Source organism: Castor canadensis, chromosome 1 (genome assembly GCF_047511655.1).
Source record: "Castor canadensis chromosome 1, mCasCan1.hap1v2, whole genome shotgun sequence".
Taxonomy (NCBI): domain Eukaryota; kingdom Metazoa; phylum Chordata; class Mammalia; order Rodentia; family Castoridae; genus Castor; species Castor canadensis.
The window spans coordinates 154927350-154946742 of NC_133386.1; the positions used below are offsets into that span (position 1 = coordinate 154927350).

The following is a 19393-nucleotide window of genomic DNA, read 5'->3' on the forward strand; positions in this document are numbered from 1 at the left end:
CCTACCTCGTTGGGCTCTGGTAAAGAATTAAAGTAAAACCTTTAGAATGGCACTGTACCTAAAAAGTACTACATATGCATCTAGCCATTATTATTGATTTCAGTGGCTCAAATTTGCTCACACCAGGTGAGGATCTGGCACCTAATGCCAGACCCTGGCCACCTGTTCCCAAGCCTCACCTTGATGGTGTGGCCCCGTGCCTTCCTGGGAGAACTCCCCAGTGAGATATCCATACTCCTCCTTTGGTCAGGTGGCTTTACGGTGACCCTTTCTGCTGGCGTGTGTGGCCGTCGGGGCGGGAAGACCCTTGGAGGCCCTGTGGGAGGGATGTCGGAGGGAGATGGAGGCACGGAGATGGAGCGGGGCACCTCCAGCATGCTCCGGCCGTGGTCAGTAAACTCTGGGGAGCCTGTGCAGATGGGTGCTGTGGGGCTGCCATGCCGGAACTGCTGACGCTGCTGCCACTCATAAAGCTGCCACACAGTGCCATCCCGGTGTGCCCGGCGCTCTTCACTCGACATCTTCAGGTGGCTGGCTCGGTCCTGTGCATACTTGTAGTCACTTGGCAGGTTCCGAGGAGGGGGCGAGGAGCTCCCCGAGGGGTGTCGTGTGCTCTTGGGAAGACTCTGGTAGTTTTCTGAGAAGGACAGAGACTGGCTAGGACCCTGGCGAGGAAGCGTCTGGTCTGAAGGAAGGCTGAAGAGAAAGGGAAAGACAAGTCAGTCCACCAAGCAAGGGAGCACAGCTAAGCAAATCCACAAGGGGGTTATGTGTGTGTTACGGTGAGTGTGGGAAGCAGCGCAATCTGCGAGAATCCCAAAATCGTCATCAAAGCAGACACCCAGGGCTCTTGTCCCTTCTCTTTGCAGGAGACTCATGCCCCTACTTTAAGTGCAGTGAGATTAACCTGCCTCTCCTCTGTCTCTTGCCTGCGATCTGTGACAATGGATGTGCATGTGTCTAGGAAAGGCCTCTGTGATACCAATATTTGCCCTCTGCCTGGGAGCCAAGCACCAACTTCTGGAGGTTCTTAAAGGAAATGGCTGGCATCAGTTCTTTCCCTTTTCTTCTGTTATAGTGTACACACTGATTAATCACCCCTCCCCTACACAACTTTGAGCTCCTCCTGTTTCCACCTTGCACGTAACCATACTCACCTGCTCTTATCCAGTCACTCCTGTGGTCCCAAAGCCTCAGTGGCTCCTGTGACACAAAATCTAAACTCCTTGGTCTAGTACTCACAGCTCCAGCACCTGACCTCAATGCACCTTGCAGTACTGCTGTTTACTCATTGCTCCTCCTGTCAGGGCCAAGACTAACCTGGGGCAAGCCAGGTATCTACAGTCCAAACTAGAAGGAGGCACTCCCTCCCAGGCACACCCCACCCTCCACCTGAATGAGCCTAACCCTAGTCCAAGGCCAGCCTCCCCCACTCAAAAAAGCTAAGTTAAGTAGTAGTCTGACTTGGTTTTGAATTTAGGATCTACCATTCTCTGGCATTGTCACTGTATGTGGATTACTGACTGTTCTGAGCCTCAGTTTCCCTACCTGATATGTGAGGCAGTATTGCCTACCGCATACAGTTGTTCTGAGGAGTAAATGAGATTGGTAAGTGAAAATGCATCCTCCTTGTCTGCTACACTGAAGGGTCCTTCACCATTATGCTCCCTCCTTATTCTTACATCACTGTTTTTCCCTCACCTGCCTATACCGGCTCTCCTGGGCCCATTTACACAAATCTTGCTCATTCTGCAGGACAATGGCCCATGCTGCTCCCCTGGGCAGCCTTGAGTGCTCCTCCTCTGTTTAACCTGGTTATTGCACTGTCTATAACTTTTCCAAGGCCCTGTGCTGATATGATCTTTGTATACTTGCAAGACATCTCTTCCCCAGCCAAGATGAAAATTCTTAAAGGATAGGAACGGTGTCTCACATTCTGTGGTATCATCCATGGTCTGAAAGTCCTGACACATAACCAGGTCTTCAATAAGTCCTCCAAAAACTGGATATGACTTTGAAAACTACTACCAACTAGCTGATTTTCTGAGAAGAAACATTCAACAAGAGATAAATTATGGAGTTTTTTTTTTTAATTAAAAATCTAAACTGCAAGGAAGTATATTATAAAAAGAGAACAGGCTTCATAGCCAGACAGGACTGAGTTCAAATTCTGATTCTACCTTTATCAATTTTATCTAATAAACTTTTATGTAGTGCTCACCAGGTACCAGAAATTGTTCTATGCCAATTGCTACTCAAAGTGTGATCAGTCCTTGGACCATCAGGTTAAAAATGCAGGTTAGTGACCAGGTGTCGTGGTGCACACCTATAATCTCAGATACTGGATTGGGGTTGGGGACAGAGGCAGGGGGGAGCACAATCTGAGGCCAGTCTCAGGCAAAAACATAAAATCTTCTCTGAAAAATAAACTAAAGCAAAAAGGACTAGGAACATGGCTCAAGTGGCAGAATGCTTGCCTAACAAGTGTAAGACTCTGAGTTAGAACCCCACTATGGCCAAAATAAAAAAAAAAAAAATTCAGGTTCATAAAGTTAAGCATCGAAAAACACATATTGTATGATCTTACTCATATGTGAAATCTAAAAAAGTGGAACTCATAGAACAAAGAGCAAAACTGTCATTACCAATCTGGAGAGGGAGCAAAGTTTCAGTCAGACCAGAGGAAGAGTTAGAGCTCTATAGCACAATACACAACAACATTGTGTATTGAAATTTACATTGTGTTACACTGCAACACAATATAAATTTCAAAATTGTGCAAAGAATAGATTTTAAGTGTTCTTACCACAAAAAAGATAAGAAGGGGAGGTGATGGATATTAATTAGCTTGACCTATATTAGCCCAATGTATATATCCATCAAAACATCACATTTAACCTATAAATATATAATGATTACTTTTCAATTAAAAATAATTTTTTAAATGCAGGCTATCAGCCCCACCACAGATTGAATCAGCACATTTGAGGCAGGGCCTGGTCATCTGCGTTTAAACAGCCATCCAGATGACCCTGAGGCAGCCTAAGCTTTGGGAAGTGCTGTGCTAATTGTCTTATACTCTGTATATTTAATCACTTCTAGCGGTCTGACCTCAGGCAATGTCATTTCTGTCTGCTGAGTCTCTTTCCTTACTATGCAATGGGATAAGAACCATTTAATAGATTAGAAATAGGTGACATTCAATAGGGTAGCTTTTTTCTCCCCTTTTAATAGTTATTTTGCAGTTACAGGAGGTAATTTTAAGATTTCTTCAACCTAGACTTGTCCTGTGTGCCAAATGTGTCCACTTGCCACTAGGTGGCAGGATTTTTGTTCAATTTCTCAAAGTCAGATGGACATGTGTCTGAAGCCAAGGCAGAGTCTGCCTGAGTCCTCAGAGGTGGTGGGGCTATCCCTGGAAGTTCAGGATTTTACTAACCATTGTTCATTCTGCCTGAAGCAAACCGCAAAGTATGCAAAGCATGCCCCAGCTGTGTTCCCACTCTCCACCCCTTCTGTCTGCTATGCAGCCCACTCGCAGCCCACTGCTGGCACCTGCCTACCATTCCTGGATGGTCAGCCATCACATCCTGAGCTTGTCCTCTAGCCATGTCCTCCACTTACATTTTGCCTAATTTGGGGTTGACCCTAAGATACCAGCCTAGTGGTGGGCCCTGGTAGCCAAATCATGGTAACTAACTAACTAACTAACTAATAGAGGAGGAAGGAATCTGGGTGATCCCCAGAAGATGAGGTAAAGACCCCCAGCAGCAGGTAGAAGCTCCCAGAGCATCTTGGGTCCAACCCAGACTTATCCCAAAATAGTGGGTCAATGTGTCTTTCCTTTATATCCTACTCTGTGGCCAGGGGACCTCCTGGTCTCAAAAGGCACCAAAAGGGTATTCTGAGACAGTCATTACAAATATGATCAAAGTGTAAAATCATGTTTATAACAAATTATTTATGTGGCAGAAATTCTCACTCTAGCTTCCTTATCAGTCACATAGGACTTGCACTTTCTATTCTATTCCCTTTAGTAGAGTTTGAGTCCCCTGCCCTACTCCCACTCCTGTCTTTTTATTTCACAAACATGCTTTACTTTAAACACTGGGGACAAAAATAGAAAGCTAGAATTTTAAAACAAGCTCTTCCGAATGTGCTCAGATTCTAAGGGTATGTCAGACTCCCACAAACCAAATTCTAAAGGAGTTTAATGGCATGAGATACATATCCTCAAGTACTGACAGAACAGTTAGAAATAATTCCCTACGTGACCTAAAGCCAAGAATACGGGACCATATTACAGTCCTTCCGATGTCTTAATGTGCTCAGTCTAACGATAATGAGATGAGCACAGTTTTAATTATATGGAAAACAGACATGTCCATCTTTTACATTTTCAAGTGTAAAATGGAAGAGGTTCCTTTATCAAGCAGCCTGACCTACTTATCACTTACTATAAGAAATTACAAATACATTTTTAAGGGAAAAAACCCTAGGAATGCAAGAAGTCAACCTTTCAAGAAACAAATGAGAGACCAAAGACAGAGCATTTTGCTCACTCAGAGAATGCCAGCACTCAGCCTTCAATCCTTTACCTTTATTCACTTTTTATCTTACTGAGATCTGCTTCACACCTAGTCTAAAATGCCTCTCACTGTGTGCCATGATCTCCAAGGCCAATGAGCTACTCTCTTCTACAGACCTGATATCCCCCTGCCCCTTGAGTAAGAATGGGCTCAAGCTCCAACCTCACATCCTAGGAAAAGCCCAACTCTCATCCCCTTGATTACTCCTTCGACTCCTGGATGCATGCTCCATCCCATCCCCCACTCCCATCACAGGTCATTGTGTGTAGCAGAATAATAGAGGTTTGTGGGTTGCCAGAAATGGTTATGTAGAGAAATTTCATAACCAACAGCTTGTAACTGCACATCAGTTGCCCTGTCTTTAAAGTCCTTTCTTCCACAAAAGAGTTCTCACTGGACGTGAATTTCACTGGCTCCTTCCCCAACTCTATCTCTTGACCTAACTTTCAAACTAGCTCTATCAAGATGCTCTGTGAATGTGAAGCCACACAACTATAACCAACTTGTCTTTGACAAAGGCGCTAAAAATATATGATGGGGAAATAGCCTCTTCAACAAAAACTGTTGGGAAAACTGGTTAGCAGTCTGCAAAAAACTGAAACTATATCCATGTATATCACTCTATACCAATATTAATTCAAAATGGATCAAGGATCTTAATATCAGACCATAAACTCTAAGGTTGATGCAGGAAAGAGTAGGAAATACTCTGGAGTAGTAGGTATAGGTATGAACTTTCTCAATGAAACTCCAGCAGCACAGCAACTAAGAGATTGCATAGATAAATGGGCCTTCATAAAACTCAAAAGCTTCATAAAACACATCAGACAAAGGACTGATAACCAGAATATATAGGGAACTTAAAAAACTAAATTCTTCCAAAACTAAAGAAACAATAAAGAAATGGGCAAGTGAACTAAACAGAACTTTCTCAAAAGAAGAAATTCAAATGGCCAAAAAACACATGAAAAAATGCTCTCCATCTCTAGCAATAAAGAAAATGCAAATTAAAACCACACTAAGATTCCACCTCACCCGTTAGAATAGCCATCATTAGCAACACCACCAACAACAAGTGTTGGTGAGGATGCAGGGAAAAAGGAACCCTCTTACACTGCTGGTGGGAAAGTAAACTAGTACAACCACTCTGGAAAAAAATTTGGAGGCTACTTAAAAAGCTAAACATTGATCTACCACTTGATACAGCAATACCACTCTTGGGGATATACCCAAAAGACTGTGACACAGGTTACTCCAGAGGCACCTGCACACCCATGTTTATTGCAGCACTATTCACAATAGCCAAGTTATGGAAACAGCCAAGATGCCCCACTACTGATGAATGGATTAAGAAAATGTGGTATCTATACACAATGGAATTTTATGCAGCCATGAAGAAGAATGAAATGTTATCATTCGCTGGTAAATGGATGGAATTGAAGAACATCATTCTGAGTGAGGTTAGCCTGGTCCAAAAGACCAAAATTTGTATGTTCTCCCTCATATGTGGACATCAGATCAAGGGCAAACACAACAAGGGGATTGAACTTTGATCACAAGATAAAAGCAAGTGCACACAAGGGAGATTTGAGGATAGGTAAGACACCTAAAAAACTAGATAGCATTTGTTGCTCTCAACACAGAGAAACTAAAGCAGACACTTTAAAGCAACTGAGGCCAATAGGAGAAGGGGACCAGGAACTAGAGAAAAGGTTAGATCAAAAAGAATTAACCTAGAAGGTAACACACACGCACAGGAAATCAATGTGAGTCAATGCCCTGTATAGCTATCCTTATCTCAACTAGCAAAAACCCTTGTTCCTTCCTATTATTGCTTCTACTCTCTCTACAACAAAATTAGAAATAAGGGCAAAATAGTTTCTGCTGGGTATCGAGGGGGTGGGGGGGAGAGGGAGGGATGGAGTGGGTGGTAAGGGAGGGGGTGGGGACAGGGGGGAGAAATGACCCAAGCATTGTATGCACATACGAATAATAAAAAAAAAAAAGATGCTCTGTGAAAGAAAAGGCCTCCTACCATGAGCAATGGAACAGATACTCAGGCTATAGGCTTTACTTCAGTGGTGTCTACCTCAGAAGGTGCCCCACCTAGGGAGAAAGAAATCCTCACTTGCAGCACCTCGAACTGATGACTGAACTCCAATGGAAACTCTCTCCACAGACCATTCTACTTTCCTCCCTATCTCCTATTCAGTCGCCTTTAAGGAGATTTTGCTTCTACCTGACCCTTAGGTTGGGGATTCTTGGGGTTGTCTTTGGTCTTCTGCTGTTGCTCACTCTGAAGCAGGGATTCTCAACCCTGCCAAATGTTAGAATCCATGGGGGAGGATGTGGTTTTCAAAACTCCTGATGTCTGGGATGCAACTCAAACCAACAGATTTTCTAGGCAAGAGACTGAGGCCTCGATCAATGTTAAACCTCTCAATGTGTAGCCATGCAATAGTTTCTCCACTGTGGCCATATGTTGGTGGGAGCACCTGGGGAGTTTTTAAAACGTACGATGCACTGATCTCACCACAAACCAATTCAATCAAAATCTCTAAGGCAGGGTCTTAAATGATCAAATTGGGTAGCCAGGATGAAGAACTATGGCTTCAAGTATTCCACCCTGGGTAACCAACTGCTGCCAGGGTGTCAGTTACTACCCCCAGGGCAATGATGCCCACGACCTAGTGGTCATCTCCTGGACACTCCACAAGTCCCATACTCATCAGTAAGTTCACCTTTCTCACCTTTGCTCACATCTGTTGAGAGACACCTCATCTACCTATTATCCAAGCCAAACCTGAGTGGGACTCCAACTCCACCTGTGCCTCACCCCCTCCCCCCATATTACCAAAATGGAAGTCATGAGTTTCCCAAACCTGCTCCTTTCTCAGCCTTTCCATCTCAGCAGCCACTCAGTTGCTCAAGTAAAAACTCTAGGATCATCCTCATCATTCCTCTCTTCCCTTCATCTTGTACATCTAATGCATGAACAAGCGTCACTATTTCGACCTCCAAAATGTACTTCAAACCTGTTTATTTCTATTTCCATTGCCACCATCCTGGATGATTACCTTCTTTTCTTTGTGAAATCTCAGATCACATCAATCACCTGCTTAAAACCTTCCAGTGGTTCTCCCTATAACTTTTTTTGAGGGGTGGAGAAGTATTGTGCTCAGACTTTGCACTTGCTAGTCAAGTGCTCTACCACTTGAGTCATGGCACTCGCCCCCCCAGCCCCCCTTGCTTTATTAGGTTATTTTTCAGATAATCTCAGACAGCAATCTTCCTACCTATGGCTTCCAGTGTAGTTGGGATGATAGGTACAAGCCATCAAGCCCAGCTAATTGGTTGAGAAGGGATCTCAATAACTTTTTTTTCCCATAGGCTGCCCTCAAACTGTGATCCTCCTAATCTCTATCTCCTGAGTAGCCAGGATTACAGGTGTTAGTCACTGTTCCTGGTCCCTTCCTACAGCTTTTTCAAGTAAAATTCAAATGCTTTACCTTGGACTAGGAAAGCCTACACAATACTACTCCTACCAACCTTGCAACTTCAGTCAGCAGTATGTCATCTAAGACCATCTGCATGGGAAGCCTCCCTAGCCCAGCACCAAGGACAGCAGTACCACTCCTATGTGTTCAGAGACAGTAGTAGCTTTCTGTGTTCAGTAAGATACAAAATTTGAAGAAACAAAATTGACACCTGCTCACTCCCACTGGGAATCTTGCTAAAACACAAAGGGCCTTCCTTTCTGGTCTGTTGCATAGTCATGTCTCTCAGTGGCTTTAGAAGGTTTCCACTGTGAGTTCTCACCATCTACCCTCACAACTGCCCAGCTGGACCAGATTAACTGGTCACAGAAATTCACACATACACATCACACCCACATCTGAAAATAGGCTAAGGCTATTCCTGGAGGAGAACTCCAGCCTCCAGAGTCCAGGTTGACAGTCTGAACCTCACTGACGGAGAGAAGCAAGTGTGGCATTTTAGAATATATTATCAGGCCTGTGGCAAACCTGGTCTGAGCGATGGTACTCCCACCACTGCCACTCTGGCCTCTGGGGAGCCTCCGGGATGCACAATGGCTTTGCTGTCTCCTCTCTTATCACTAGCTTATTTTAGAAGGCTGAGGATGGCGAGAGGAATTTGCCATGTCTTCATAATGAAGACAAAGCACAGTGGCTTTAGGGGACAACAAGGAAGGTGGTGACCCTTAATTCTTCACATTTGTAAGTGTGTCCTAATTCATCTAAAATTATAATAAAATACAAACAGCTGTTTGCAAATAGTAAGAGATGCACCACCCCTTCTAAATAATTAAAAACTGCTTTTTGAAGGAAAAGGTTTAACAAAGCCTAATGTCAACAGTACCTGAGTGCTTCTCTATACTGCTCTCTGTGCCTGGAATTAAAACACAGGTCTATGTTTACTCTAGTTTCTACAAATATTTCTCAGATACAGAGAAGCAGCTGCCTAAGAGAGGATCAGTTACTATCTCCATGCTGAGTATCTTAAAGGGTCCTCTCTGAAAAGCAGAGAAACCTCTCATGTAATCTTGTGTGGGCTCTGGAGATCCACAGATCCCAATCTGAACACTGGCTTTGCCACTAATCTGTGTGGTCTTGGCAGATTGTTTCACTTTTCCAAACCCCAGTCTTTTTGTCTACAAATTAGGAATATAACTCTTCCTTGCATTATGGGGATTTGAGTAGATAATGGACATAGAGTTTAAGGCTAGAGTTTACCCAGCAAGTGCTGGAGAAATGATAGCTATTGTCACCACATTATTATGTCCATTATTAGCAGGATCCTGATGCTATGACTGACCTCCTGCCTTCTCCCCTCTGGGCCTTCACCCAGTGCTCTCCCTGGGCCAGGTTGGTCTTCCTCTGGCTGTACTTCTCTGGGTTGACTCTGGGAGGAAAAGCCCGTTGGTAACTTCCAGTCCCATTCTGCTCTCCTGGGCCATAGGAGGCAGGCAGCATGCCATTCTTCTCTGTCCGCTGAGGCTGTGCTTGCTGGCCTCTTGGGCCACCAGGCATATCCACAAACAAGGCATCCTCCTCTGCTGGCGAGTATGGGGACCTGGCCTTGCTCCTGTCCCGCTTGCCCTCCAGCGGGTCTCTCTGGGGTCGGTACCGCTCTTCCTCCTGCTCCCTCTTCTCGAAGCCAAAGGAATCATCATAGCCGTGATGAGGACAATCCCTTGAGTGTCCAGGGCCCATGTGGCCACACTCTTGACAGGACTCTGCGTGGTTGGCCTGAGGCACTGCCTGCCGCTCCACCTTCTCCATGTCCCTGAAACAACAGCAGCACATTCAGCCCTCTCTATAGCCATGACTCCCCAACTGACACACTTTACAGTCACTCACCTCTGGGCCTTTGCATGAGCTAGTTTCTCTGCCTGGACCACCTTTCATGCCCAGGCTCTCACCTGCCTGCCTTCAATTCCTTTGGGGATCTAGCCTAAATGCTGTCTCCTTTAGGAAGCCACCCCGATATACAACTTGTCTGGAAAGAGACTTTATGCTGATACTACTGCCATACCAAATATATTGGATCCATAACTGGGTGTTTACTCATCTAGCTCCTGAACAGACTAGGGGTTCCTTCAGGCCAAAGGTCCATCTGGCAGATCACTGTATGCTCAGAACTTCTGCATGATGATTGGGTATATACAAGGTATTCTGTAAGTACTATTTCCTGAAAGAACATGCAAGTGATACATGTAACCACCTCATAAAACCCATGCCTGTGCAATCCTGCCTTTCCTTTCTGCTACTTGTCCATCTATCTGGGGCAGTCCAGTTTGGATAGAAAGCTCCTGAGCCTAGAATATCTTCAACTCATGTCTAGTACAGCCCAAAGTACAGTTGGCTGCCTAATTAGCATTCTTCAGAGATAGTAACTAGAGAAGAGTCACTTCTCTATATTCCCCCTTATCTATTTTATCAGGGTACAGCTCCAACAGGAACCCAGTGACAATGACCTAACAACAACTGGTTGTCAGATTTTAGAGCTAAGGAACTGGAGGCACAGAGGAGACCGATGATTTGCCAAAGATCATACAGCTGGAAGGTGGCACTGGGGCTTAAACCCAGGTAGATGCTAAAGTCCTTGTGCTTGAGCCTCTGCTTCTACTGCATCTCCATGTGTGTCCATGGCTTGCACACATGCAAACTGGGCAACTGTAAAGAATAGACTGGAGTGATAAATCAAGGTTTAAAATGAGGCTAGAGGAGGAGCTGCGACCCAGTGGAAGGCTCCTCTTTTAAGGCTTGTCTTTCACTCTAAGTCACCTTTTTTCTTGTCCTCTTTGGACAGGTTCAGGTTATGTCTACATCCACATCACTTAGCTCCAGGGTGTCAACAGTGGCCCCATTAGAGTCAGAGGAACATACTCCAGCCCAGCCTTTATGCACCAGAACTCTTAGCTACAGACTCTAGTTAGGGCAGCCTGTTCAGCTGTACTCCTTGCTAAAAAAGGTTCTGGCCTTAAGATGCATGACTCCTAAAATGGCAAAGCCAGCAGATTCTCCATTTCAACCTGAGAATACATAATGTAAATACTGCTACATTTACATTTTCATGGTCAGGCATCCTTGCAACCTCAGAACCTCAGCTACCAAAAACCAGGACAGATTCAGAGCACAATCCAGTTTTGGAGAAGGAATATCAATATAAAATGAAAATACAATTCCCAACAGGGGGCTATTTCTTATTGTGTGTAGTTTAACTGCTAGCCTTAACTTAGGCATGGAGAATGCAGAAAAACAATTGCACTTCTGTCGATGTACTAAGGCCTTCTCCATGGAAGTCCCAAGCTTTGTGGGGAAGAAAAATGTTTCTATGGACCTTCTTTTATTCATCACTAGGGCATATCATTCCTCCTAACTCAAACTGTATCCACTGTACTTCTGATAACAGCATTTAGGTTTTCATTTTGGGGTCACCCTCTCCCATTCTTAATTCATATGGTTTGGGTATTATTGACTCTATTATTATCTTTGTCCCACTGAGGCCCCAAAGTGTCACCAATTGGTTCAGGGGTTGACACATGGCTCAGTGCAAGCCAATCGAAGTTAGCCCTGGGACTTTGGATGGAGCTGGTCTTGAGCTGTTTATGCAGGAAGGTACTTGCTTCAGAATGAGGCCAACATCGAGGAAAACAGATGGAGAGAAATACAGTCCTTAGGACTTGGCCTGATCCCGGGTGTGGCTATACTAAGCCAGATACATCCTTGGACTTTAGAGCTGTGAACCATAAATTCCCTTTCCTGTGTAAGTTACAGTTTGGTTCCTACTACTTACACTGGAAAGACTCTTACATCACACTTTATAATAATAGATGAGATTTGTAATCTCTGCAGGCCCTTCCATCCTAATATTCAGTGGGTACATAAGCTCCAGAACTAAGAAAACATGATGGCTAGAATGTAGCTCTGTGGTAGAGTGCTTGCTCAGCATATGCAGGGCCTGGGGTCCATTACCAGCACCAAAAAAGGAAAAGACAAAAATAAATAAATAAAAAGAAGAAGAATGGAAAACATCCAGGGACCTATACTTGAAGGAAAAATAATTTTTAGTGTAAACTTACAAAGGAGCAAATCTCTTCTACAAGGTATACACGATAGATAGGTTTTAACTGCCTTTCCTTCTTCATCAGTGTGACACCACCAACAGCCTTTAAGTTGCTGATGTTGCCTTTATCTTCTTTACTATTTCTCACACTCAGGAAACCACCCCTGGAGGATGTGCTGAGGCTGCCTCTGAGATGATAAAAACCCTGCTGCCCTCTGGGTCACACCCTAATCAAATCACAGAAACTCTACAACCAGGTGTGCTGCTTTGGCTTCACTTGCTCTGGTATTTTCAAGTGGTCACTCCAACTGTAAATCCCAAGTAAATGTATCTTCTTGTTATTCACACCCCAAAAATAAACACTGTCTTAAGAAGCAGACAGTGAAACAAATATGTCACCTACATGTATGACGTCAGAACTAAAAAAGCTTCTTCAGCTCTAGCTCCCAAAGATTATAGGTGCAATGTCTTGACCCAACCAACTACAATGTGACTTTTCCTTTCTTTATTAATCAGTCACCATGATTTACTGAGCATCTATATAACCCCCACTGGGTTGGGAGGCAGGAGAAAGTAGTAGAAAAAATTGTGTTTTGCCTTCAAAACCAGATGAGCCTAAGGCCAGATTTAATTATGGTAACCATATTTAATTTAATCTTATAAATAAATCACTCCTAAATCAGGGAGTTTGCTAGTCTCCTCTAATCTTGAAGCTAATTTTGTAACAGTAAAAATCTTAGACCTTACTGGGTATGTATATGAGAGTTATACACTCTTAGACATGTTATCATTTTCTGGAAATCATTTTGGTAGGGAATGATAAGTCCTTTTCTTCAGATTAATAACAGCATTTACTGCAAAAAAAAACAAACCCTTTAGAAAGAAGTTAAAAGAATGTCAGTCTGCTTGCACCTGGCAGTTTTCTAACTCTAAGACTTTCGGGTTATAAACACTTCCTTACTCCCATGGTTTCTGTGACTTACATAAGATGTATCTTTGTGCCCTAAATGTTCAGGCTGTGGCTGCAGGTAAGAAAGGTGAAAGCCATATTTCCTACTCCTCAACCATAATTGACTTAAATATTTAACTAAGTTATGGGATTTAAGGCCGAAAGGGTTTCTTCCTATCTCCTTGCATTCCCAACAGTTTAACACATGACTTCTCAAATCATGAGACTTGTCACAAAAGAGATCTGCAATGCTCAATTTAGCACAATGGTGGCAAAGAATGAAGCACCTCTTGGCTGCCAATGACTGTGTTGTTCTGAGGGCTTGGCCATGCAGAACATAGATATTTAGCTAAGATGACATAAGTCCTCCAAATCAGCTACTGTTCTTGTGCAGGTCATCACCATCATCGTAAACACCTAGAATCGCTGATGATTCAAAGACAGAGAATTCTTGACATTCAGTGACAATTCTATCCATGTATGTCACATTTGAAAATGACAAAACCAGGGGGCATAGGATTTAGAACCAATTGGGGTCTGGATTTAAGAACTGACCCTACTACATGTAAGCTGAGTGACCTTGGACAGGTGATCTCTTTGGTCTCAGATCCCTTATCTACAAAATGGGATAATAGCCTCTGCCTCTTTGGGGTCACTGTGAGGATTAAAGGAGTCAATGTACAGAAATATGTTAGACTACCCAACATCTATTCTTTCCTTCTTTGTACCAAGCTAAAAAAAAAAAAAACAAACCTCATGTATCCAGCAAAAAATAAAATAATGATAATAATAATCATCATCTGCATTTCCCAAGCTCCCTTATAAATGAGAATGATCATATGACATATATGTGGTCAATAAGATTAGGCAGAAATTCCTGGATGGGTCTTCCAGGAAAGTCTTAAAGGAAGGCAAGGTTAGCTAACCTCTTCTTCCTGCCTGGAATTTAGACTCTCTGCTGGATTGCAAGGTGACAAAAATGAGGATGAATGTCACAAGCTAAAACCTGGGCATAAAATGATAAAGAGCCCAGGGTCCCTGATGACTTCCTGGAGCCTGGACTCTCTACCTCCTGATTTCTGTTAGGTGAGAAAAGCCAAAACCCATTTGATTATGCTACCATAAGTGGGAGTGTTTTATTGCTAGTAACCAAACACAATTGCTAGCTGAGAGCAGCTTATCACTAACTGGAGTGGGGATCCTGCATTTTCAGCACCTTATAGAATTCTACTGTCTGCAAATTTCTATTTTTCACTGCTAGTGGCAAGAGTATGTACTTCAGACAGGGGGTAGTCCTCTCTTTCTCCTTTTCTTCACACAAATTTGGTAGTTATCAGATCTTACCAAGCAATTGTGCACCAATGATTCTTTCACACACACACACACGCCCTCCACATCTCAAACATCATTCAAAGACTGAGGTGGGAAGAGGAATGACAGTAGATTTGGTCAAACCTTGGTCCTGCTGGCCCTTTTGCTCTAATTCCACTAGAAGGATCTCTTCCCCATTCACCTTACCTGAATGAACAAACTAACAGCCAAGAACAAGGGCTAGGCCACTTATATTCTTGGAGATTTTGAGCCGAGTCAGGCCAGGAGGCAGAAGTCCTGCCATGGGGAGCCAGCTCAGGCTGAGTTCATAGATCCTGTGTCCTACACACTAATCCCAGTCTCAGAAATAGGGTAGGCTCAAAAGCCAGAACCCACCCTAGGCATAAGTAGACTTATATACTTGTATAAGTAGACTTATACAAAAGGCTGAAGACACAGGAGTCCAAAGTATCTGGAAAGTCCTCAGACGGACTAGCTCTCTCAAATTAGTTATCAGCATTTGAGAAGGAGTTGGTGGAGAGCAATGGAGACAGGAGTCAGTTTCTTCTTTTCCCCGGAGTTAAATAGGACAGTCCTCCTGGGACAGGAGAAGATATCTGGCTATCTTTCATGCTGTCTGGTCTACCTAAATTAGCAAAAGAGGTCTGACAGCTCTGACAGAATACTCCACAACCCTCCAGGTTGCCTTTCTCAGAGAAGAGGGAGGTCACAAAATACCCAAAACAAGCTGACTGCCAAGTTGAGGCTGCCTCATGTTTCAGCAGATTGGCTACTGGCAAAGTCCCCTGTGAAGCTCTAAGGATTGACAAACCAGACTAAGAAAGAAAAATATTCAACAGCTGCTGGATCTCTCCACTTTGCTCATTTCTGCCTCAACCTAGGCCAGTCTGATGTTCTGGCACATACTGCTCTCACTTTCCACCTCTCTACAGCAGTCGCAGCAGGGTCTTCCATTTTTTTATGGCTAATGCTTGGTTAGTCTTACCATATGCTGGGTCCTACTGTGTGCCAGGAATTTGACACAAACCATCTGTAATCCCTACAACAATCCTGCAAGGTCCACTCTGTCAAGCCCAGAGAGGCTGAGGACATTCACCTATGAGATTACTTACAATAAATTGTCTCTAACGAAGGAGAGGGACGATGGCAGTGGCAGCCAGAGATGCAAAACCCTGCGTGAAGCACTATTACCTCTTATTATCATTACACAAACCCACCAGGCTGGAGGTATTACTATCCTTTCATTGCAGGCAATGAAAGTGAAGCTTAAAGACGTTAACCAACTTGCCCTGCATCATGCACCAGTGGTATATACAGGCCTCAAACCCTGCCTGATCTGACCCCAAGCCCTACACAGGGCTGAAGATGTGTCTATAAAGTACTTCTGCTGAGAGTCTAGGAGGCTTGTCCAGCCTCAGGGATTGTCCAGTCATGTTTTACCCAAAGAGATCAGAATCTGGAAGGCCAAAGATTTAATTATCCAAAGAGAGTACAGATAGCCTGCCATTTCTGGGCAGGCTAATTCTCTACACATGAATCTTAGAAGGGTATTCCAATCACTCTCAGCCATCTCAAATCTTTATTTGAACATCTTATAGGTAGAGGTTTCATGTTTTTTAGCTGGGGCCAGCCTTGGACCACGGACATGCGTTGCCACATCCACCTTGTTTTTTTGTACCCAGTTTGTTTTACTGAGGTAGGCTTGCTAACTTTTACCTGAGCTGGCCTCAAACTCATGATCTTTCCATTTCCACGTCCTGCATAGCTGATTCAAACACATTCCAGGTTCATTCTTGCCTTGGAGCTTGGTACATGCCATTCCCTCTGCCCTGAATGCTTTTCTCAAAGCTTTGCCTTTCTGACTTTCTTGTATCAATCAGGTCTCATCGCCAAGTCACCTCCTCTTATAGATTTCTTCCCTGATTGCCCAAACGGAAGTGGCTACTCTCTGCTCCTCAGTCTTGCTCTCTCCCATTATCCTAAAAATCGTCTTACTGATTGTTTATGGTTTGTTTGTCTTCTTCCCTGCTCTTCCAAAATGTAAGCTACATGGGACACTGCTGTGTTTTCAGTATCTTAAACTGTATTTGATCCACAATATGCCCTCAATAAATATTTATACCCAAGTACAACAATAATAAAACAAATAAATAAATTTTAAAAAGGAAAAAAACATAAATATTTGTAGAATAAAAGACAAAATGGATGAATGAATGCATGAACAAACACACTGGTTCAAGTTGCTGAAAAGGGCACAGAAAATGGAGAATGGCAAGAGATGAACCAAACATGTCTGTAGGGACCAGGCTTGTGCAGGGCTTCGAAAGCTCTGAGAAGGAAACTTGATTTTATTCAAAAGTGAATAGATCTTAAGTTCTTTCAGTCCCAAAACAGGTTTATAGTAATACCAAAAAGACCTGGAAACTGAGAAAAAGAGATGGGTTGTCTTCTGATATGCGCTCCTGTCTGAGTCACTTTTCGGTTTTGAGAGCTGGAAAAGCAAATGGACCTTCTTGCTTAGTGCTTTAGCTTGTTAGGAAAGAAAGCATCCTTAAACAAGCTGTGAAGACAGACTTCATGGAGGCTGCAGGGAATCAAACACCAGAGTCCAGAGTCTAGCAAGTGGCAGAACATGGAAATGGAAAGAATAATGGACCGAGGGAGAGAGAGTACAGGTTCTGCTAGCAGTGCTCGCTGCCCCTTACTAAATGGGGTGTGGGTGGAGTCTCTATCACAGGACTCTGAAATCTGTGCAGGAAACAAGAGCACAAAGGAAGAAGGGGCTCTCAGTCCCTTCAGGGGAAAGGGGAGAGTGGAGAGGAGGAGAACAGGTACAGTAGGAAGTGAGGGGCAAATCAGCCATCCTGGATACTGGCTGTTGGTGCTCCCTCTACCTCACTGAAATAAGATATTTCTCGGTCCTCTGCCCATAGTCCTAATCTTTTCTTGGGCACCCACCACCACCACCACCACCTCAGTTTCAGTCTTTATGGCCTGGGTAGGACCCTACCTCTTTTCTCAGGAGTGAGGCACGTGTCTTAGGCCTGTGCCAATCAGCATGGTGCATTTCCCTAGCCACAGTGGATTGTTTGGGGCATAAATGTGATCTTAGCCTTTCTAATCAGAATGACTCTCAGAGCTTTTGGACAAGACCTTGGCTCTTTCCTGCTGGACTGCAGACTGGATGGCATAAGTATAAGGCTACTGCAGCAACCTTGTCATTAGATCCCAAATGAGGCAGGGACTTCCCCATGAAGCCTGACACCAAATCCAGTCCAAAGGTAGGCACTGCCCAAAGCCTGGATGGATAACTTATAATGACAGTGCCTAAGCCCTGAACCCAGCTATTCTAAAGTCAGGTCCATCTTGAATGTTTCAGTAGCATGAAGTAATAAATTCCTCCCTCTTAAAGTAAAGTTGTCTGAGTTTTCTGTCACTTGCAATCACTGGCATATGCCACCATTTATAAAGAAAACATCTGCTAAGCAATGATGACAGAAGGACTGGGTGAGAGTCATAGGCAGAGAAACAACAGCCATTGTTGTGGCCACCCACTTAGACGGAGGTTTTTCCAATGCACATCACCAGACTGGAGGAAAGGCAAGATTTAGTCTTGCCTGAAAAATAATTTTAACTAACCAAATGTCTGAACATCTTATTCTGGAAAAATGGAACAGTTATTAAGTCTGTGTTTGCTTGGCTGACAATTTCATCTTTCGGGAAGTTAAGGGGAAAAGGTATTATTTCTTTATTATGACTCCAGAAACAGAGTTTGATTTTTTTTTTAAGGGAAGGACCTTGGGCAAACACAATCATGGAATTTCAAGAGTTTATTTAGTGCCAAATAGAAATGAATTTCAAAAAGTTCAGAGAAAACTTAGGGTAAATACAATGGCCTGAGACCTTAAAATGGAAGGATCCCTTTCAAACCCAAAATCTGATAGCTAATTACAAATTCTTGAGGTAGGAAAATGTAAAAAATTTTTAAAAATCAAACTCCAAATGTTGGCTAGAAAATTAATCCTCAAAAGTTCTACACAGATGTTCTTTTTCAATTAGAGTACTTTTCTTATTAAGGGCGACATTCTCAGTTCATTTACCTTAGTGAGCCATAATAATTCGTACAAGGTTAGGACACAAGAAGAAGCCCATTTGCCATTCTATTGTCATAACAGTGAATTCTTGAGTATAAACTATATAGTTTATACTTATACCTTAAGTATAAGTATAGTTAGTATATAAGTACAGTTTATACTTATACTTTAAGTATAAACTATATACATGTCTTTAGACATGTATAAGAAATGGAAGGTGAACAGAAGAGTGGATAAATAAAATGTGGTATATATATATGAAATATTCAGTCATTAGGAAGAATGAAATCATGCTCTGAAGATGGATACAACTGGAGATCAAAATGAATGAAACTTAGAAAGATAAATATTACATGCTTTCTCTCATATATGGAATCTACATTTAAAAAACAAAAAAATATGTGACTGGTGGAGTAGCTTAAGTGGTAAGAGCGCCTGCCCAGCAAGCCTGAGTGAGTCCCTGAGTTCAAACCCCGTGCTGCCAAAAAAAAAAAAAAAAAAGAAGAAGACATGAAAGTAGGAGAAGGACTATTTGGGAAGAGGAAGGGGACTAGCAGGAGAGGAGAGAGTGGCCACAAGAGGGTAAAAAAAAAAAAGAAATGGCAGTGGGTAGGGCATAAAATCAAGCACAAATCCACTGTAGAATGGGCCCACATGAAGGATGGCCAAAAGGATAAAGTTTAGAAGGAGCTGAGTGAGATTCATTTATTGACAGCAAAACAAAACAAAAACAAAAGTTCTGTTTTTCTAAGACTTAAAACATGTAAGAGCAGGCAAAAAGACGACAGAACACAAATAGAGAAGGCTAACTTCTTCAATTTCTGGATTCAGTTCTACAT

General features: G+C 43.1%; 1 protein-coding gene across 14 annotated transcripts in view; it reads right to left on the reverse strand.

Annotated features, from left to right (window-relative positions):
• Plekha7 (pleckstrin homology domain containing A7) overlaps positions 1 to 19393 on the reverse strand; it is a 208628-nt gene that overhangs the window by 36055 nt on the left and 153180 nt on the right. For 13 of the 14 annotated variants that reach the window (XM_074042298.1, XM_074042269.1, XM_074042316.1 and 10 more), the window contains 2 exons: positions 9426 to 9896; positions 180 to 696 (listed from right to left, as the gene is read on the reverse strand). In XM_074042298.1, the coding sequence (XP_073898399.1) occupies positions 180 to 696; positions 9426 to 9896 (988 nt within the window). The remainder of the gene's footprint in view (positions 1 to 179; positions 697 to 9425; positions 9897 to 19393) is intronic. The other variant, XM_074042350.1, reaches the window with a different exon arrangement.